The sequence below is a fragment of the Anomaloglossus baeobatrachus genome, chromosome 6, assembly GCF_048569485.1.
Source record: "Anomaloglossus baeobatrachus isolate aAnoBae1 chromosome 6, aAnoBae1.hap1, whole genome shotgun sequence".
Classification (NCBI taxonomy): domain Eukaryota; kingdom Metazoa; phylum Chordata; class Amphibia; order Anura; family Aromobatidae; genus Anomaloglossus; species Anomaloglossus baeobatrachus.
The window spans coordinates 252,631,064-252,652,908 of NC_134358.1; the positions used below are offsets into that span (position 1 = coordinate 252,631,064).

Below are 21,845 nucleotides of genomic sequence, written 5' to 3' on the forward strand. Positions count from 1 at the left end.
CGGGTGGATTGTCAATCTTCCCAAATCCACTCTGACTCCGACCCAGAGTCTCACGTACCTAGGGATGCAGTTCGAGACTTTGCCGGCACTTGTGAAGTTGCCCTTAGACAAACAGCTGTCACTCCGGTTGGCGGTGCGCTCTCTCCTGAGGCCCCGCCGTTATACCCTCAGGCGTCTGATGCAGGTGCTGGGTCAAATGGTGGCATCCATGGAGGCTGTTCCCTTTGCCCAGTTCCATCTGCGCCCCCTGCAGCTGGACATTCTCCGCTGTTGGGACAAGCGGCCTTCCTCCTTACACAGGTTAGTGGCTCTGTCGCCACGGACCAGGAACTCTCTTCAGTGGTGGCTTCGACCCCTCTCCCTGTCCCAAGGGCGCTCTTTCCTGACTCCGTCCTGGGTGATTCTCACCACGGATGCCAGCCTATCCGGCTGGGGAGCGGTACATCTCCACCACAGAGCACAGGGCACTTGGACTCCGTCCGAGTCAGCCCTTTCAATCAATGTGCTGGAAACAAGAGCTGTGCTTCTAGCTCTCCTAGCCTTTCACCACCTCTTAACGGGCAGGCACATTCGAGTCCAGTCAGACAACGCGACAGCGGTTGCCTACATCAATTACCAAGGCGGGACACGCAGCCGCCTGGCAATGTTGGAGGTCCAACGCATTCTTCAATGGGCGGAGGACTCCAAGTCCACCATATCCGCAGTTCACATCCCTGGCGTAGAAAACTGGGAGGCAGATTATCTCAGCCGTCAATCCGTTGACGGTGGCGAGTGGTCCCTGCACCCGGCAGTGTTTCAGTCAATCTGCCGCAAGTGGGGCACTCCGGACGTGGACCTAATGGCATCCCGTCACAACAACAAGGTTCCGGTTTACGTGGCTCGCTCCCACGATCCTCAGGCCTTCGCCGCGGACGCTCTGGTTCAAGACTGGTCCCAGTTTCGTCTGTCCTACGTGTTTTCCCCTCTAGCTCTCTTGCCCAGAGTCCTGCGCAAGATCAGAATGGAGGGCCGTCGAGTCATCCTCATTGCACCGGACTGGCCCAGGCGAGCTTGGTATCCGGACCTGCTCCAACTGTCCGTGGAGATGTCGTGGCATCTTCCGGACCGCCCAGACCTGCTCTCGCAAGGTCCGTTTTTCCGCCCGAATTCTGCGGCACTCAAATTGACGGCATGGCTCTTGAGTCCTGGATTTTGACAGCTTCTGGTATTCCTCCTGAAGTCATCTCCACTATGACTCGGGCCCGTAAGTCTTCCTCCGTCAAGATCTATCACAGGACTTGGAAAATTTTCCTGTCGCTCTTCCGGCCATTCTCCTTGGCCATTCTCGTTGCCGACCCTTCTGTCTTTTTTACAGTCCGGTCTGCAGCTAGGACTGTCCCTCAACTCTCTCAAGGGACAAGTCTCAGCTCTATCAGTGCTGTTCCAGCGGCGTCTCGCCCGGCTGGCTCAGGTCCGCACCTTCATGCAAGGTGCGTCTCACATCATTCCGCCTTATCGGCGGCCCTTGGATCTCTGGGACCTTAACTTGGTCCTCACGGTATTGCAGAAACCCCCTTTCGAGCCCCTTAGGGAGGTTTCTTTGTATCGTCTTTCTCAAAAGGTGGCCTTTCTAGTTGCCATAACTTCTCTCAGGAGAGTCTCTGATTTGGCTGCGCTCTCCTCGGAGTCACCTTTTTTGGTTTTTCACCAAGACAAGGTAGTTCTCCGTCCGACCCCGGACTTTCTTCCTAAGGTGGTCTCTCCCTTCCACCTTAACCAGGATTTCTTTGTCGCTCCATTGGGAGACCCAGACAATTGGGTGTATAGGCTATGCCTCCGGAGGCCGCACAAAGTATTACACTAAAAGTGTAAAGCCCCTCCCCTTCTGCCTATACACCCCCCGTGCTCCCACGGGCTCCTCAGTTTTTTTGCTTTGTGCGAAGGAGGCAGACATGCACGCACAGCTCCACAGATTAGTCAGCAGCAGCTGCTGACTATGTCGGATGGAAGAAAAGTGGGCCCATATAGGGCCCCCAGCATGCTCCCTTCTCACCCCACTCTTGTCGGCGGTGTTGTTAAGGTTGAGGTATCCATTGCGGGTACGGAGGCTGGAGCCCACATGCTGTTTTCCTTCCCCATCCCCCTTAGGGCTCTGGGTGAAGTGGGATCCTATCGGTCTCCAGGCACTGAGACCGTGCTTCATCCACAACTCCTGAGGAGCCTGCTGGATAGGAGCCGAGTATCGTTCAGGGACATGGCCCTGCTACTTTAAGGTACTCTGTGTCCCCGTGGGGACCGCGCACAGCAACACTCCAGCATTGCTGGGTGTGCTAGTGCACCGGGGACCGCGGCGCTGGCCGCGTTTGTGCCATTATACACTGCAGCGTCGCTGAGTGTGTTTGTGTATGGGGACGGCCGCGCTGACCGCCGCTGCCATTGTTATTACTGAGGCGCGGCTGGGACTGTTAGTGCGCCGGCCGCGCTTATACGGCGGCTGCGCTTATAACTCGAGTCCCCGGCTTTTGGGCCTAGTCTTCTTTTCTTCCCGCCCCCAGCCCTGCCAGTAAGGGGAAGGGCGGGACGCTGTACAGCACGGCAGCACTGAGGGCTGGAGCATGCTTTGCATACTCCACCCCCCTCACTGTGCACAGTGAGGCACCAGTTCCCGCACTTTCTGGGTCACGCCCACGGCTCCCTTCTCTCCTCAGGACGCCGACAGCCATTCCTGTCAGCCCCTCGGACGCTGCAGAGGGGAGACAAACTCTGGGGGAGCCAGGCAGGGATTCTAGTGGCCACACAACCGCTTTCAGCGGGTGGGAAGCAGCACCTTAGGTGCTGGCCCCACTTGTGCAGAAGTGTGATTATAGTTTATATGTTTACAGGCTATACTTTACACTGTATGGTGCACAGTTGATTTCTGGCTATATACCCTGTTATGTTGCTCAAAGGAGACAACAATATGGCGCCCACAAGAAGCAGGGGTGCCAAAACACAGGCTTACTATGCTGCCTGCGACGCATGTACAACCTTGCTACCGGCAGGTTCCACTGACCCTCATTGTGTGCACTGCTCAGCCCCTGTGGCACTTACTCAGCGGAGCCTCTGCTAAGAGGGACCCGGGGGGAACCACCTGCTAACACTGTCCAGGTGACACGGACGGAGTTTGCAGTTTTTACTGACAGACTTTCTGAGACTATGGCTAAGATACTAGAAGCTTTGCAGTCCAGACCGGTATCTCAGACCATGGGCACTGTGGAATCACTGCCCCCTGGTTCCCCTCAGTTGGAACAACAATGTCCCCCCGGGGTGTCTCATAGATCCCAGGGTGAGGTCTCTGACACAGACCGCAGTCCCAGACCGCCTAAGCGAGCTCGCTTGGAAATCCCCTCGACCTCATCACATTGGTCAGGGTCTCAGAGAGATGACTCTCTGTATGATGAAGCGGAGGTAGCTGATCAGGATTCTGATCCTGAGGCCACTCTCAACCTTGATACTCCTGATGGGGACGCCATAGTGAATGATCTTATTGCGTCCATAAATCAGATGTTGGATATTTCTCCCTCAGCTCCTCCAGCAGAGGAGTCAGTTTCTCAGCAGGAGAAGTTCCGTTTCAGGTTCCCCAAGCGTACAACGAGTATGTTTCTGGATCACTCCGACTTCAGAGAGGCAGTCCAGAAACACCGAGTTTGTCCAGATAAGCGTTTTTCCAAGCGCCTTAAGGATACACATTATCCCTTCCCCCCTGACGTGGTCAAGGGCTGGACTCAGTGTCCCAAGGTGGATCCTCCAATCTCCAGACTGGCGGCTAGATCCATAGTTGCAGTGGAAGATGGGGCTTCACTCAAGGATGCCACTGCCAGACAGATGGAGCTCTGGTTGAAATCCATCTATGAGGCTATCGGCGCGTCCTTCGCTCCAGCATTCGCTGCAGTATGGGCACTCCAAGCTATCTCAGCGGGTCAAGCCCAAATTGACGCACTCACACGTACGTCTGCGCCGCAAGTGGCTTCCATAACCTCTCAAACGTCGGCATTTGCGTCCTACGCTATTAATGCTATCCTGGACTCTGCGAGCTGTACGGCGTTTGCAGCCGACAATTCGGTGGCAATACGCAGGGCCTTGTGGCTACGGGAATGGAAGGCAGATTCGATTGCCAAAAAGTGCTTAATCGGTTTGCCATTTTTCTGGCGACTGTTTGTTTGGTGAGAGATTGGATGAAATCATAAAACAATCCAAGGGAAAGGAAACATCCTTACCCCAGGCCAAACCAAACACACCGCATCCTCGGTCGGTGGCAGGCTCTCCCGCTTTTGCGACACCTGGCTGCCACAGGTAAAAGACCGTTGGGTGAGAGACATTCTGTCTCACGGTTACAGGATAGAGTTCAGCTCTCGTCCTCCGACTCGATTCTTCAGAACATCTCCGCCTCCCGAGCGAGCCGAGGCTCTTCTGCAGGCGTTGGACACTCTGAACGCAGAAGGAGTGGTGATCCCTGTTCCTCCTCAGCAACAGGGTCACGGGTTGTACTCCAACCTGTTTGTGGTTCCAAAGAAGGACAGGTCTTTCCGTCCGGTCTTGGACCTAAAACTGCTCAACAAACACGTAAAGACCAGGCGGTTCCGGATGGAATCCCTCCGCTCCGTCATCGCCTCAATGTCCCAAGGAGATTTCCTTGCATCGATCGATATCAAAGATGCTTATCTCCACGTTCCGATTGCTCCAGAGCATCAGCGCTTCCTGCGCTTCGCCATAGGAGACGAACACCTTCTGTTCGTGGCACTGCCGTTCGGCCTGGCGACAGCCCCCCGGGTTTTCACCAAGGTCATGGCTACAGTAGTCGCGGTCCTCCACTGCCAGGGTCACTCGGTGATCCCTTACTTAGACGATTTGCTGGTCAAGGCTCCCTCCCAAGAGGCATGCCAGCACAGCCTCAACGCTACTCTGGAGACTCTCCAGAGTTTCGGGTGGATCATCAATTTTCCAAAGTCAAATCTGACACCGGCCCAATCGCTGACATATCTTGGCATGGAGTTTCATACCCTCTCAGCGATAGTGAAGCTTCCGCTGAACAAGCAGCGTTCACTACAGACGGGGGTGCAATCTCTCCTTCAAGGTCAGTCACACCCCTTGAGGCGCCTCATGCACTTCCTGGGGAAGATGGTGGCAGCAATGGAGGCAGTCCCTTTCGCGCAGTTTCACCTGCGTCCTCTTCAATGGGACATCCTACGCAAATGGGACAGGAAACCGACGTCCCTCGACAGGAACGTCTCCCTCTCTCAGGTTTTCCTACCCCCATCCTGGGCGGTGGTCACGACGGACGCGAGTCTGTCAGGGTGGGGAGCAGTTTTTCTCCACCACAGGGCTCAGGGTACGTGGACTCAGCGAGAGTCCTCGCTTCAGATCAATGTTCTGGAGATCAGGGCAGTGTATCTGGCTCTAGAAGCGTTCCAGCAGTGGCTGGAAGGCAAGCAGATCCGAATTCAGTCGGACAACTCCACAGGGTGGCATACATCAGCCACCAAGGCGGGACACGCAGTCGGCAAGCCTTCCAGGAAGTCCGGCGGATTCTACTGTGGGTGGAAGCCACAGCCTCCACCATATCCGCAGTTCACATCCCGGGCGTAGAAAACTGGGAAGCAGACTTTCTCAGTCGCCAGGGCATGGACGCAGGGGAATGGTCCCTTCACCCGGACGTGTTTCAGGAGATATGTTGCCGCTGAGGCATGCCGGACGCCGACCTAATGGCGTCCCGGCACAACAACAAGGTACCGACGTTCATGGCACGGTCTCAAGATCCCAGAGCTCTGGCGGCAGACGCCTTAGTTCAGGATTGGTCGCAGTTTCAGCTCCCTTATGTGTTTCCTCCTCTGGCACTGTTGCCCAGAGTGTTACGCAAGATCAGGGCCGACTGCCGCCGCGTCATCATCGTCGCTCCAGACTGGCCGAGGAGGTCGTGGTACCCGGATCTGTGGCATCTCACGGTCGGCCAACCGTGGGCACTACCAGACCGACCAGACTTGTCTCAAGGGCCGTTTTTCCATCTGAATTCTGCGGCCCTCAACCTGACGGTGTGGCCATTGAGTCCTGGATCCTAGCGTCTTCAAGATTATCTCAAGAGGTCATTGCCACTATGAGACAGGCTAGGAAACCAACGTCCGCCAAGATCTACCACAGGACGTGGAAAATTTTCCTGTCGTGGTGCTCTGCTCAGGGTTTTTATCCCTGGCCATTTGCCTTGCCCACTTTTCTGTCCTTCCTTCAATCTGGACTGGAAAAGGGTTTGTCGCTTGGCTCCCTTAAGGGACAAGTCTCAGCGCTCTCTGTGTTTTTCCAGAAGCGCCTAGCCAGACTTCCACAGGTACGCACGTTCCTGCAGGGGGTTTGTCACATCGTTCCTCCTTACAAGCGGCCGTTAGATCCCTGGGATCTGAACAGGGTGCTGATGGTTCTTCAGAAACCACCATTCGAGCCAATGAGGGATATTTCTCTCTCACGCCTTTCGCAGAAAGTGGTTTTCCTAGTAGCAGTCACTTCACTTCGGAGAGTGTCTGAGCTAGCAGCGTTGTCGTGCAAAGCCCCTTTCCTGGTGTTTCACCAGGATAAGGTGGTTCTGCGTCCGGTTCCGGAATTTCTCCCTAAGGTGGTATCCCCCTTTCATCTCAATCAGGATATCTCCTTACCCTCTTTTTTGTCCTCATCCAGTTCACCAATGTGAAAAGGATTTGCACTTGTTAGATCTGGTGAGAGCACTCAGACTCTACATTTCTCGTACGGCGCCCCTGCTCCGCTCGGATGCACTCTTTGTCCTTGTCGCTGGCCAGCGTAAAGGGTCACAGGCTTCCAAATCAACCCTGGCTCGGTGGATCAAGGAACCAATTCTCGAAGCTTACCGTTCTGCTGGGCTTCCGGTTCCCTCAGGGCTGAAGGCCCATTCTACCAGAGCCGTGGGTGTGTCCTGGGCTTTGAGGCACCAGGCTACGGCTCAGCAGGTGTGTCAGGCGGCTACCTGGTCGAGCCTGCACACTTTCACGAAACACTATCAGGTGCATACCTATGCTTCGGCGGATGCCAGCCTAGGTAGACGAGTCCTTCAGGCGGCGGTTGCCCACCTGTAGGAAGGGGCCGTTTTACGGCTCTATTACGAGGTATTATTTTACCCACCCAGGGACTGCTTTTGGACTTCCCAATTGTCTGGGTCTCCCAATGGAGCGACAAAGAAGAAGGGAATTTTGTTTACTTACCGTAAATTCCTTTTCTTCTAGCTCCAATTGGGAGACCCAGCACCCGCCCCTGTTTTTTTGTGTACACATGTTGTTCATGTTGAATGGTTTCAGTTCTCCGATATTCCTTCAGATTGAATTTACTTTAAACCAGTTTATAATTTTTTCCTCCTTCTTGCTTTTGCACCAAAACTGAGGAGCCCGTGGGAGCACGGGGGGTGTATAGGCAGAAGGGGAGGGGCTTTACACTTTTAGTGTAATACTTTGTGTGGCCTCCGGAGGCATAGCCTATACACCCAATTGTCTGGGTCTCCCAATTGGAGCTAGAAGAAAAGGAATTTACGGTAAGTAAACAAAATTCCCTTCATTTCCTTGCCTTCCTTCTGTCCGGCCCCTGTTTATCGCTTTGAGAAAGCGCTGCATACTCTAGATCTGGTGTGTGCTCTCCGGATCTATGTGTCTCGCACCGCTGCGCTTAGGCGGTGCACCTCTCTTTTTGTGCTAACCACAGGGCGGCGCAAGGATCTCTCTGCTTCTAAGCCGACCTTGGCCCGTTGGATTAGATCGACCATTTCGGACGCCTACCAGAGTACTCAGGTGCCTCCCCTGCCGGGGATCAAAGCACACTCGACCAGAGCTGTCGGTGCCTCTTGGGCTTTTAGGCACCAGGCTACGGCTGAACAAGTCTGTCAGGCTGCCACTTGGGCTAGCCTGCATACCTTTTCGAAGCACTACCAAGTGCATGCTCATGCTTCGGCAGATGCGAGCTTGGGCAGACACATCCTTCAGGCGGCTGTCGCCCACTTGTGAAGTTAGGCTCCGCCTACTTCTTAGTTTTTTCTGTTTATTCCCACCCAGGAACAGCTTTGGAACGTCCCATGGTCTGGGTCTCCCAAAGGAACGATAAAGAAAAAGAAAATTTTGTTACTTACCGTAAATTCTTTTTCTTATAGTTCCGTATTGGGAGACCCAGCTCCCTCCCTGTTGCCTGTTGGCAATTTTCTTGTTCCGTGTGTTATCACCGGCTGTTGTCGTGGACAGAGTCTCCGGTTGTTCCGGTTCTTACTCGGTTCTACTTGTGGGTGGCTATTCTCCTTCAGCTTTTGCACTAAACTGGCTAGGACTGGCTACCAGGGGGTGTATAAGCTCAGAGGGAGGAGCTACACTTTTAAGTGTAGTACTTTGTGTGTCCTCCGGAGGCAGAAGCTAAACACCCATGGTCTGGGTCTCCCAATACGGAACTATAAGAAAAAGAATTTACGGTAAGTAACAAAATTCTCTTTTTTCTTCTCACGGCTCAACGTTATAAACTTCTGTGAAGCCCCCAGGTGTTCAAAGTGCTCACCAAACATCTAGAAAAATTATTTGAGGGCTCTAGTTTCCAAAATGGGGTCACTTGTGGGGGAGCTCCATTGTTTAGGCACCTCAGGGGGTCTTCAAACCCGACATGGCGTCCGCTAATGAGTGCAGCTAATTTTGCGTTCAAAAATTCAAATGGCGCTCCTTCCCTTCCGAGCTCTGCCGTGCGCCCAAACAATTGATTTTTACCACATATGGGGTATCAGCGTACTCAGGAGAACATGCACAATAAATTGTATTGTGCACTTTCTCTTTTCTCCCTTGTAAAAATGAAAATTTTATGGCTAAAGTAACATTTTTGTGTTAAAAATTAAAATTTTCATTTTTTCCTTCCACATTGCTTTGGTTCCTGTGAAGCTTCTAAAGGGTTAATAAACTTATTGGATGTGGTTTTGAGCAGTGTGAGGGGTGCAGTTTTTAGAATGGAGTCACTTTTGGGTATTTTCTGTCACCTAGGTCTCTCAAAGTCACTTCAAATGTGATGTGGTCCGTAAAAAAATTATTTTGTAAATTTTGTTGGAAAAATGAGAAATTGCTGATGACCTTTGACCCGTTCTAACTTCCTAACGAAAAAAAAATTTGTTTTGAAAATTGCGCTGATGTAAAGTAGACAAGTGGGAAATGTTATTTAGTAACTATTTTGTGTGACATATCTCTCAGATTTATGGGCATAAATTTTCAAAGTTTGAAAATTGCGAAATGTTCGCAAAATTTCCTAAATTTTCACAAATAAACGCAAAAAATATCTGCCTAAATTTACCACTGACATGAAGTACAATATGTCATGAAAATACAATCTCAGAATCGCCAGGATCCGTTGAAGCGTTCCAGAGTTATAACCTGTCAAAGTGACACTGGTCAGAATTGCAAAAAATGGCCCGGTGATTAGGGTGTTTTAGTGGCCTGTGGTGAAGGGGTTAAATTAAATCATGAGTTTTACCATATAGTACTGGAAAACGGCAAAAAAATTCCAAATTTGGGAAAATTGCAAAAAAAAGTGCGATTGCACAATTGTTTTAAGAATTTATTCACTGCGTTCACTATATGATAAAACTGATGTGTGGGTGTGATGTCTCAGGTCGGTATGAATTCGTAGACACCAAACATATATAGGTTTACTTCTATCTAAGAGGTTAAAAAAAAATCAGAAGTTTGTCCAAAAAAGTAGCGTACATTTTGCTCCATATTCAGCGACCCGTAGCGTTCTCATTTTTCGGGATGTATAGCTCAGAAACTGCTTATTGTTTGTGTCTCGAGCTTACGTACTTAACTGTACCATTATTGCGCAAACGTAGTGTTTTGATCGCCTGTTATTGCAATTTGTGCAAAATTTGCAGCAACCAAAAAACGTAATTTCTTTTTCGCTCCTAATTGGGAGACCCAGACAGTGGGTGTATAGCTACTGCCTCTGGAGGCCGCACAAAGAACTACACTTAAAAGTGTAAGGCCCCTCCCCTTCTGGCTATACACCCTCCCGTAGGAGTACAGATTCCTCAGTTTTAGCTTTGTGCGCAAGGAGGTCAGACACGCACGCATAGCTCCATTGTTCTTAGTCAGCAGCAGCTGCTGACTATGTCGGATGGAAGAAAAGAGGGTCTATACAGACTCCCAGCATGCTCCCTTCTCACCCCACTTATGTCGGAGGTGTTTGTAAGGTTGAGGTACCCATTGCGGGTACGGCGGCAGGAGCCCACATGCTGATTCCTTCCCCATCCCTTTTTACAGGGCTCTGGGTGAAGTGGGATTTACCGGTCTCCAGGCACAGAGACCGTGCTCCATCTACAGCCCCTGGAGAAGATGCGGGATGGAGCGGAGTACATCAGGGACATGGCCCTGCTTCCTCAAGGTACTCTGTGTCCCCGTGTATCTGGCGCTCACACCGCAGCATGCTGGGTGTTGTAGTGCGCCGGGGGACATCAGCGCTGCGGCGCCTGTGCCATGGCCTCATTCAGCTTTGCTGAAGCAGGCACATTTATGGAAATAGTCCGCGCCGGCCGCTGGGACTGCGGCGCGGCTGGCACTTGTAGTGCGCCGGGGACTTCAGCGCGGCCTGCGCTTTTACGGCGGCCGCGCTGATAACTACAGTCCCCGGCTTTTGCGGCCTACTTCCTTTCGTTCCCGCCCCCAGACCTGCCAGTCAGGAGAGGGGCGGGACGCTGCCCACGCTAGAACTCGGTCGCGCCGGCCGCTTGAACAGCGGCGCGGCTGGCACTTGCGGTGCGCCGGGGACTTCAGCGCGGCCCGCGCTTTTACGGCGGCCGCGCTGATAACTCGAGTCCCCGGCTTTTGCGGCCTGCGTTCGTTCGTTCCCGCCCCCAGACCTGCCAGTCAGGAGAGGGGCGGGACGCTGGCCAGTGCATCAGCGCTGAGGGCTGGAGTCGTTTTTACATACTCCAGCCCTCACAGTCAGCACAGAGGGGACACTGTTCCCGCACTTTTGTTTGGGAACTCCCACGGACCGCCCCTCTCCACAGAAGCCTGCAGCCATTCTTGCTGACACGCTGAGCTGCAGAGGGGAGCCGGGGAGACCCAGACAAGGCATTCTGCAGCCTCTTACCCGCTGTTCAGCGGGCGGTAAGCAGCCCAGTGGGCTCACCCCCTCTTGTGCTCGTAGTATCCTTAGTATTTTGTGGCTACAAATACTTGGTATTGCATAGCGCTGGTCGCCCTTTGGCTATAGACTCTCTCACATGCAGAGAGCCAGCAGCATGTCGCCCGTAAAACGCAAGGGTGCCAAGGCACAGACATTGTATGCTTCCTGCACCGCATGTGGGACTTTTCTACCGGCAGGCTCCACGGACCCCCATTGTGTGCAGTGCTCGGCCCCTGCGGCGCTTGCACAGTCGGGACCTCTGCTGGACGTGTCCCAGGGTGTACCACCTGTGAATGCTGTCCAGGTGACAGGGACTGAGTTTGCAGCTTTTGCTGACAGAATGTCTCTCACTATGTCACAAATTCTTGACACATTGCGAGCTAGGCCTGTACTTCAGACCACGGACACTGTGCATGTATTGCCCCCTGGTCCCCCTCAGCTCCTAGCTCCGGGACGGGCATCTACACCTCAGGGTGAAGACTCTGACTCGGACGATGGCCCCGGGCAGCCTAAGCGGGCTCGTTATGACGGGCCTTCACATTCATCTCAATGGTCTGGATCCCAGCGGGATGAATCTATGGGTGATGAGGCGGACTTAACTGATCAGGATTCTGATCCTGGGACCGCTCTCAATCTAGATACACCAGATGGTGACGCCATAGTTAATGATCTTATATTTAACATCAATAAGATGTTGAATATTTCCCCACCAGCTCCTCCTGTAGAGGAGTCAGCTTCGCAGCACGAGAGAATCCATTTCAGATACCCTAAGCGTACATTAAGCACTTTTCTGGACCACGCTGACTTCAGAGACGCAATCCAGAAACCCCACGCTTATCCTAAAAGGCGTTTTCCTAAACGACTTAAAGATACACGCTACCCTTTTCCCTCTGAAGTGGTCAAGGGTTGGACCCAGTGTCCAAAAGTGGATCCTCCAATTTCCAGGCTTGCAGCCAGATCCTTGGTTGCTGTTGAAGATGGAGCGGCACTTAAAGATGCCACTGACAGGCAGATGGAGCTCTGGCTGAAATCCATCTATGAAGCGATTGGAGCGTCATTAGCGCCTTCTTTTGCGGCCGTATGGGCACTCCAAGCTATCACGGCCGGGCTTGCGCGAGTCGACTCAGTCACACGTGCATTTGCCCCGCAGGTAGCACCATTGACCTCGCAAATGGCGGCATTCGCGTCGTACGCGATTAATGCTGTTCTTGACGCTACAAGCCGCACGGCAGTGGCGTCAGCCAACTCAGTTGTTTTGCGTAGGGCTCTGTGGTTGAGACATTGGAAAGCAGATTCTCATTCCAAGAAGTGCTTAACCAATTTGCCTTTTTCTCGTGACCGATTGTTTGGAGAGCGTTTGGATGAAATCATCAAACACTCCAAGGGTAAGGACTCTTCCTTACCGCAACACAGACAAAACAAGCCCCAACAGAGGAGGGGTCAGTCTGGTTATCGGTCCTTTCGAGGACAGGGCAGGTCCCAATTCGCCTCGTCAAAAAAGACTCAAAAGGACCAGAGACGTTCAAATTCTTGGAGGTCTCAGTCACGCCCAAAAAGACCAGCCGGAGGAACCGTTGCCAAAACGACGTCCTCCTGACTTGCGGTCTCCGATGCCCACACCCGCGGTCGGTGGGAGGCTGTCCCACTTTGGCGACATTTGGCTAGCAAATGTCAAAGACCGTTGGGTGAGAGATATTCTATCTCACGGGTACAGGATAGAGTTCGGTTCTCGTCCGCCAACTCGTTTCTTCAGAACTTCTCCACCACCAGACCGAGCCGATGCTCTGTTGCAGGCGGTGGCCGCTCTAAAGGCGGAAGGAGTGGTGACCTCCGTCCCTCTTCAGGAACAGGGTCACGGTTTTTACTCCAATCTGTTTGTGGTCCCAAAAAAGGACGGATCGTATCGTCCCGTCCTGGATCTGAAGTTGCTCAACAGACACGTAAAAGTCAGGAGGTTCCGGATGGAATCCCTACGCTCCGTCATAGCCTCAATGTCTCAGGGAGATTTTCTAGCATCAATAGACATCAAAGATGCGTATCTCCACGTGCCGATTGCACCAGAGCATCAGCGTTTCCTACGCTTCGTCATACACGACGAGCACCTACAGTTCGTAGCGTTACCCTTCGGTCTGGCAACAGCCCCCCGGGTCTTCACCAAAGTCATGGCAGCAGTAGTAGCTGTTCTGCACTCGCAGGGTCACTCGGTCATCCCGTACCTAGACGACCTGCTTATAAAGGCATCCTCTCAAGAAGCATGCCAACACAGTCTGAAGGTGGCGCTAGACACTCTCCAGACTTTCGGGTGGATTATCAACTTTCCAAAGTCTCATCTAACCCCGACCCAATCTCTGACTTATCTTGGCATGGAGTTTCATACTCTATCAGCGATAGTGAGGCTTCCACTGGACAAGCAGTGCTCGCTACGGACTGGAGTGCAATCTCTTCTTCAGAGCCAGTCGCATTCACTGAGGCGCCTCATGCATTTCCTAGGAAAGATGGTAGCAGCAATGGAGGCAGTCCCGTTCGCGCAGTTTCATCTGCGCCCTCTCCAATGGGACATTCTGCGCCAATGGGATGGGAATTCGACGTCCCTCGACAGGACTGTCTCCCTCTCTCAGACTGCCAAGGACTCTCTACGTTGGTGGCTTCTCCCCAACTCATTGTCACAGGGAAAGTCGTTCCTTCCCCCGTCCTGGGCAGTGGTCACGACAGATGCGAGCCTATCAGGGTGGGGAGCGGTGTTTCTCCACCACAGGGATCAGGGGACGTGGACTCAGGAAGAGTCCACCTTGCAGATCAATGTTCTGGAAATCAGAGCAATCTATCTTGCCCTGCGTGCCTTCCAACAATGGCTGGAAGGCAAGCAGATTCGGATTCAGTCGGACAATTCCACGGCGGTGGCGTACATCAACCACCAAGGGGGAACACGCAGTCGCCAAGCTTTTCAAGAAGTCCAGCGGATTTTGACGTGGGTGGAAAGCAGAGCGTCCACCATATCTGCAGTTCACATCCCAGGCGTGGAAAACTGGGAAGCAGACTTTCTCAGTCGCCAGGGCATGGACGCAGGAGAATGGTCCCTTCACCCGGACGTGTTTCAACAGATCTGTTGCCGCTGGGGGTCGCCGGACGTCGATCTGATGGCGTCACGGCACAACAACAAGGTCCCAGTTTTCATGGCACGGTCTCACGATCACCGAGCGCTGGCGGCAGACGCGTTGGTTCAGGATTGGTCGCAATTCCGACTCCCCTATGTGTTCCCACCTCTAGCATTGTTACCCAGAGTTCTCCGGAAAATCAAGTCCGACTGCCAGCGAGCCATACTCGTCGCTCCAAATTGGCCAAGAAGGTCGTGGTACCCGGATCTGTGGCATCTCACGGTAGGCCAACCGTGGGCACTACCAGACCGTCCAGATCTGCTGTCTCAAGGGCCGTTTTTCCATCTGAATTCTGCGGCCCTGAACCTGACTGTGTGGCCATTGAGTCCTGGATCCTAGCGGCCTCAGGTTTATCTCAGGGAGTTGTTGCCACAATGAGACAGGCTAGAAAACCATCCTCAGCTAAGATCTATCACAGGACGTGGAAGATATTCTTAGCGTGGTGCTTGGCTCAAGGGTTTTCTCCCTGGCCATTTGCATTGCCAATTTTTCTTTCCTTCCTGCAGTCTGGGTTGGAAAAAGGTTTGTCCCTTAGCTCGCTTAAGGGTCAAGTCTCCGCGTTATCCGTATTCTTTCAGAAGCGCTTGGCACAGCTTTCTAAAGTACGCACGTTTCTCCAAGGAGTTTGTCATATCGTTCCTCCTTACAGACGGCCATTGGAACCCTGGGATCTGAACAAGGTTCTCCTTGCTCTTCAAAAGCCGCCTTTCGAGCCTTTGAAAGAGGTTCCCCTTTCTCGGCTTTCACAAAAGGTAGTTTTTCTTGTAGCGGTCACGTCTCTTCGAAGAGTGTCCGAGCTGGCGGCGTTATCTTGCAAATCTCCCTTCCTGGTATTTCACCAAGACAAGGTAGTACTGCGTCCAATTCCAGAGTTTTCTCCCAAGGTGGTTTCTTCCTTTCATCTCAATCAGGATATCACTTTGCCATCTTTGTGTCCGCATCCAGTTCACCAATTTGAAAAGGGTTTACATCTGTTGGACCTGGTGAGAGCACTCAGGATTTACATTTCTCGCACGGCGCCTCTACGCCGTTCGGATGCGCTCTTTGTCCTAGTCGCTGGTCAGCATAAGGGATCGCAAGCTTCCAAATCCACCCTGGCGCGGTGGATCAAGGAACCAATTCTTCACACATACCGTTCTGCTGGGCTTCAGATTCCATCTGGACTGAAGGCCCATTCTACCAGAGCCGTTGGTGCGTCCTGGGCGTTGAGGCATCAGGCTACGGCTCAGCAAGTGTGCCAGGCGGCTACCTGGTCGAGTCTGCACACGTTTACCAAACACTATCAAGTGCATACCTACGCTTCGGCAGACGCCAGCCTAGGTAGACAGGTCCTCCAGGCGGCGGTGGCCCACCTGTAGGAAGAGGCTGTATGACAGCCCGTTCATGTGGTATCTTTTTACCCACCCAGGGACTGCTTTTGGACGTCCCACTGTCTGGGTCTCCCAATTAGGAGCGAAAAAGAAGAAGGGAATTTTGTTTACTTACCGTAAATTCCTTTTCTTCTAGCTCCAATTGGGAGACCCAGCACCCGCCCTATCTGTTTTTAGGGTTTCGTTTTTTTCGGGTGCACATGTTGTTCACGTTGTTTCTTAAGTTCTCCGATCTAGTTATCGGATTGAATTTGTTTTTGAAACTGTTATTGGCTTTCCTCCTTCTTGCTTTGGTACTAAAACTGAGGAATCTGTACTCCTACGGGAGGGTGTATAGCCAGAAGGGGAGGGGCCTTACACTTTTAAGTGTAGTTCTTTGTGCGGCCTCCAGAGGCAGTAGCTATACACCCACTGTCTGGGTCTCCCAATTGGAGCTAGAAGAAAAGGAATTTACGGTAAGTAAACAAAATTCCCTTCTTTGGCGTTTGGAATTTTTTTTGCTGGTACGCCGTTTACCAATCAGATTAATTGATTTTTATATTTTGAGATTGGGCATTTGTGAATGCGGCAATATCAAATGTGTGTATATTTCTTAATTTGTAACCCTTTAATTTTCAATGGGACGAAAGGAGGGGTGATTTGAACTTTTAGGTTTTTTGTTTTTTACTTGAATTTTTCAAACTTTTTTTTTTTTAACTTTTTTTTATTTTACTAGACCCCCCCCCCCCCCCTAGGGGACTATAAGCATCAGCTGTCTGATCACTTATTCTTTTCTCCCGATCAGAGCAGCACCACTCAGATCGGGAGAAATGATAATCTCCTGTCTCACATAGCACTCAGCTGCTGGTTACAAGACCTGAGTCATGTGAGCTTCAGGAGTCATCACAGGACCCTGTGATTCCATGTCAACCATCAGATCCACATGATCACGTCACTTGTCTTCCGGTGGCAGGCGATGAGTAAACCTTTACCGTGATCACCATTAAAATGGTTAAAGATTTTAAATGGGTTAAAGGGGTTAATAGGTATAGGTGGTTAACGATTCCACTCATGCCTGCAAGGCACACATGTCAGCTGTACAAATCAGCTAACGTGTGCGGATCCCCACTGACAGCCCGCAGCAGCCGGTGGGGATTAACACTATGACCGCTAGGACGTAACTTTACTGCCCGCGGTTGTTAAGGGGTTAAACCTTTATCAGTAACAGATCTATAACAAAGATAAAGCTATGCAATTTTTTTTTCTATATGCAGCTCTCTGCTGCTATCTACATACCTAGACTAATCATTTCTATTACTTGCTGTACATTTTCATAATTTCTGCTTATCTATCTATCTTTTTTTTTTTTCTTTTTTAGAGAAAATGTGAATTTTACCTCACAGTTCAGCATTTCAGTGTGCTACCCATGGAGACAAACACGGTGGACATACTAAACTGGTAAGTGGTTTTCTTAAAGGGTTCTTGCCACATCATTTTACCTTACTAAACTGTCTCTGTTTCCATACAGATCATGTACTTTGCATACCTAACATGATTCTGTAAAGGTAAACGCCTCCGATCAGTAGTGACACCCACCATAGTTTTATGGATGGTCTAGTCTGCCCAGATGTGATGCTGCTCTCTGTGCTGGCAACCAGCTTCTTGGTTTGTACATTGGGTATACTGCTTCCTAGATTAAAAATGAAGCTGGGTGACATACAACCAGTTTCAATGCACAACTGGGGAGCTGTCTATCACCGCACAGACATGAGATTTCCTCGTGACATCAGGGCAAGCCATACCATCAATGAAACTGCGGTGAGTGCCACTACTGGGTAGAAGAGCGTAGTTAAACCATTATCCAGTGCCACCTCCGAAGGTGGAAGCCATGGATTTAAGCAGAAGGTTACTGAAGATTAAGGCTATGTTCACATGTCTCGTAATCATCTAATAGAATGATTCCACCATCCATCCATTGGCAAAAAAGGCATACACAACCTTTGTAATGCTAAAAAAAACTAATTTCAACTGGAAAAAGTGTTTTTCTATTACTTAAATACTAGGGTTTTAGCTTTATAGAATCACTAGGGATTCATGTTGCATGAACTAAACAACGGAGGAAGTTAAGGAGGGCAAAATGACGTGACTGCATAACGACGTTAGTGCATATTTCTTGGATATGTTATAAATATTTGATTATCAGGGCCTGACTGCTTTGATTACTCTTGGTTGCTCAAAGGGTTACAGCAGCCTTAAGATACTGTCACACATAACGAGATCGCCAGCGAGATCGCTGCTGAGTCACGGTTTCTGTGACGCGGTAGCGATCCCGTTAGCGATCTTGTTATGTGTGACATCTACCAGCGATCAGGCCCCTGCTGTGAGGTCACCGGTCGTTGCAGAATGGTCCAGGCCATTTTCTTCAAAGGCGATGTCCTGCTGTGCAGGACACATCGCTGTGTTTGACACTGTGTGACAGGGTCACAGTGACTGCTTAGATCGTTATACAGGTCGCTAGTGCGACCTGTATTGTTCGTGCATCGCTGGTAAGATCTGACTGTGTGACATCTCACCTGCGACCTCCCAGCGACTTACCAGCGATCCCTATCAGGTTACATCATTTTTGGGATCGCTGGTAAGTCGTTGTGTGTGACTGGGCCTTTAGAGTTTTGTTGCTTTCTCTGGGTAGTCACATAAGCACCCAGTCTCCTATATACAAAGGGCACCATGCTTCACTATTCCCACTTCATTTTGGGTGGTAACAACAGTCAGACTCGTGCCACTCACCTATTGGCGGTGTCTACTGGCAGTGTACTGCCAATGCCATTAATGAGACAACCCCTTTAATTTACTATATTGTTATTGTCATGTCATTAGATCATTGTTAATTTTTTTATTGGATGTTATCACATTTTTGAAGTAGTGAAAAGTTGTATGCTGTTTTTTTTAGTAACATGGAACCAGGAGTGAGGAAGAAGATGAAGCAATTGTGGCAGTAAGATTCCATTTTAATTTCTGATCCTTAACCTTGGACATGATGATAGATAAGAGCTCAGAAAACTCAGTGCAGTTTATGCTACTAGGAAACTGACATTTTGCCATACCCTCAGGTTTTCTAGTATTTAACCCCTTCACGACCGCGGGCACTAAAATTACGTCCTATTTTAACGTGACTTAACGACCAGGGACGTAATTTTACTGCCTAAACTTCATTTGATTGCTGTGGCCATAGCAACGGCTTTCAAATGATGTCCCCTGCTGTTTCTTACAGCAGGGGACCTTTGCTTGACCCCAGGGGGGGCGGCATCGCCACCCCCTATCGACGATCGATGTGATTGGCTGTTCAAATCTGAACCGCCAACCACATCGATCGCACTAATTTCGGCAAAAATAATGCCCGAATTAGTGCGATCCTGTGAGATCCAGCTATGAGATGCCGCAGCTGCAGCAGCATATCATAGGTGGACCTCAAACATGCCGCCCCCAGCCCCTGCAGCACTGATTGGAGCGATCGTGCTATGACGCGCAATCGCTCCAATCAGTGTGCAGTGGGGCGGTCTGATCTGCCGGTGGCCGCCCTCCCCAGGCCTGTGCTGGCCTGTGAGCCCTCCCCCAACATGTCTGCAGCGTGCAGTGGCTGGTACCTGTGGTACCACGCCACCGCTGCTGCCGCCGCCGATGTCACCGCCGCTCCGGCTCCACGTGAGTATTGCGCGCTTCCCGTGATGGCCCCTGCATGCTCCCTGATGTGCCGCCCTGCTGCGATCTGCCTCCTGCTGCGATCTGCCCCCTGCTATGTGCTTCCCTGCTGTGATCTGCCCCCTGCCATGTGCTTCCCTGCTGTGATCTGCCCCCTGCCAATGTGCTTCCCTGTTGCGATCTGCGATCTGCTGCTGCTGCACGTGAGTACTGTGCTCACTTTGCAGCCCGTGCGCGCTCCCGTAGTGCCCCTGCGCGCTGCCGTGATAGCCCCTGCCGTGCCCCCCCCCACATCCCGTTTCGCTCCCCCCGCGATTTGACTGCCTCCCCCATTATCTCTATTCTGCTTCTGCAGCTCCCTCTCCGGTCTCCCCCTCTGCTCTCCCCCCTCCCCCTCTGCTCTCCCCCCCCCTCTGCTCTCAACCCCCCCTCTGCTCTCACCCCCCCCTCTCCCCCTCTGCTCTCCCCCGACGTCCTCTTACCTGTCTTCACCGGCCTGATCACATCTGCGTCCATCGCTGGGTCCTTCCTGGGCATTCTGCTGATCTGCCTGCTGCTCCTGTAAAGCTGTCCATCTCTCTGCCATCTGTTCCTCTGCAGCTCTTCTGGTCAGTGATCCTCCTGCTAGTCCTCTGGGTACTGAGTATAACTTTTTTTTTTTTTTTCCGTATCCCCTGTCCATTTTTACACCTCATCCGTCCGTGCGTCCTGCCAAGCGCTGATCAGGGATGCAGATAACGGATCGGCATCCCTGCTCAATTTTTGGCGTGACTTTTTTTTCCGTATCCCCGACGCTTTTTGTATCGCATCCGTCCGTGCGTCCCGCCAAGCGCTGATCAGGGATGCAGATAACGGATCGGCATCCCTGCTCAATTTTTGGCGTGACTTTTTTTTCCGTATCCCCGACGCTTTTTGTATCGCATCCGTCCGTGCGTCCCGCCAAGCGCTGATCAGGGTTGCAGATAACGGATCTGCATCCGTGGTCAGTTTTTGGCGTGACTTTTTTCCGTATTCACGACTTTTTTTTATCGCATCCGACCGTGCGTCCTGCAGCCGCCGATCAGTGCACTGCGTCTGTGCGTTTGAAAAGTCAAATGGCGCTCCTTCTCTTCTGAGCCCCGCCATGCGCCCAAACAATTACTTTCCACCACATATAAGGTATCTGCGTACTCAGGAGAAAATGCACAATACATTTTATGGTGCATTTTTTCCTGATAGCCTTGTGAAAAAAAAGCTTCCTAGTTGAAGCAACCGTTTTGTGGTAAAAAAAATTTTTTTTCTTTTCACGGCTCAACGCTATAAACTTCTGTGAAGCCCCCAGGTGTTCAAAGTGCACATCAAACATCTAGAACAATTATTTGAGGGCTCTAGTTTCCAAAATGGGGTGACTTGTGGGGGAGCTCCACTGTTTAGGCACCATAGGGGGTCTCCAAACGTGACATGGCGTCCGCTAATGATTCCAACCAATTTTGCTGTCAAATGGCGCTCCTTCTCTTCTGAGCCCCGCCATGCGCCCAAACAATTACTTTCCACCACATATGAGGTATCTGCGTACTCAGGAGAAAATGCACAATACATTTTATGGTGCATTTTTTCCTGATAGCCTTGTGAACAAAAAAGGTACCTAGTTGAAGCAACCGTTTTGTGGTAAAAAAAATTTTTTTTCTTTTCACGGCTCAACGCTATAAACTTCTGTGAAGCCCCCAGGTGTTCAAAGTGCTCACCAAACATCTAGAACAATTATTTGAGGGCTCTAGTTTCCAAAATGGGGTGACTTGTGGGGGAGCTCCATTGTTTAGGCACCTCAGGGGGTTTTCATACCCCACATGGCGTCCGCTAATGAGTGCAGCTAATTTTGCGTTCAAAAATTCAAATGGCGCTCCTTGCCTTCCGAGCCCTGCCATGTGCCCAAACATTTGATTTCCACCACATATGAGGTATCTGCGTACTCAGGAGAACATGCACAATAAATTGTATTGTGTACTTTCTCTTTTCTCCCTTGTAAAAATGAAAATTTTATGGCTAAAGTAACATTTTTGTGTTAAAAAGTAAAATTTTCATTTTTTCCTTCCCCATTGCTTTGGTTCCTGTGAAGCACCTAAAGGGTTAATAAACTTATTGGATGTGGTTTAGAGCAGTGTGAGGGGTGTAGTTTTTAGAATGGGGTCACTTTTGGGTATTTTCTGTCACCTCGGCCTCTCAAAGTCACCTCAAATGTAATGTGGTCCCTAAAAAAAATTTATTTTGTAAATTTTGTTGGAAAAATGAGAATTTGCTGATGACCTTTGACCCCTTCTAACTTCCTAACGGAAAAAAAATTTGTTTCGAAAATTGCGCTGGTGTAAAGTAGACAAGTGGGAAATGTTATTTAGTAACTATTTTGTGTGACATATCTCTCAGATTTATGGGCATAAATTTTCAAAGTTTGAAAATTGCGAAATTTCCTAAATTTTCACAAATAAACGCAAAAAATATCGGCCTTAATTTACCA

At 50.9% G+C, this 21,845-nt stretch overlaps 1 protein-coding gene across 4 annotated transcripts in view; it reads left to right on the forward strand.

Annotated features, from left to right (window-relative positions):
* Nucleotides 1–21,845, forward strand: part of LOC142243167 (uncharacterized) — a 168,210-nt gene that overhangs the window by 25,164 nt on the left and 121,201 nt on the right. For all 4 annotated transcript variants that reach the window (XM_075314800.1, XM_075314802.1, XM_075314801.1 and 1 more), the window contains 2 exons: nt 17,034–17,113; nt 18,606–18,650. In XM_075314800.1, the coding sequence (XP_075170915.1) occupies nt 17,034–17,113; nt 18,606–18,650 (125 nt within the window). The remainder of the gene's footprint in view (nt 1–17,033; nt 17,114–18,605; nt 18,651–21,845) is intronic.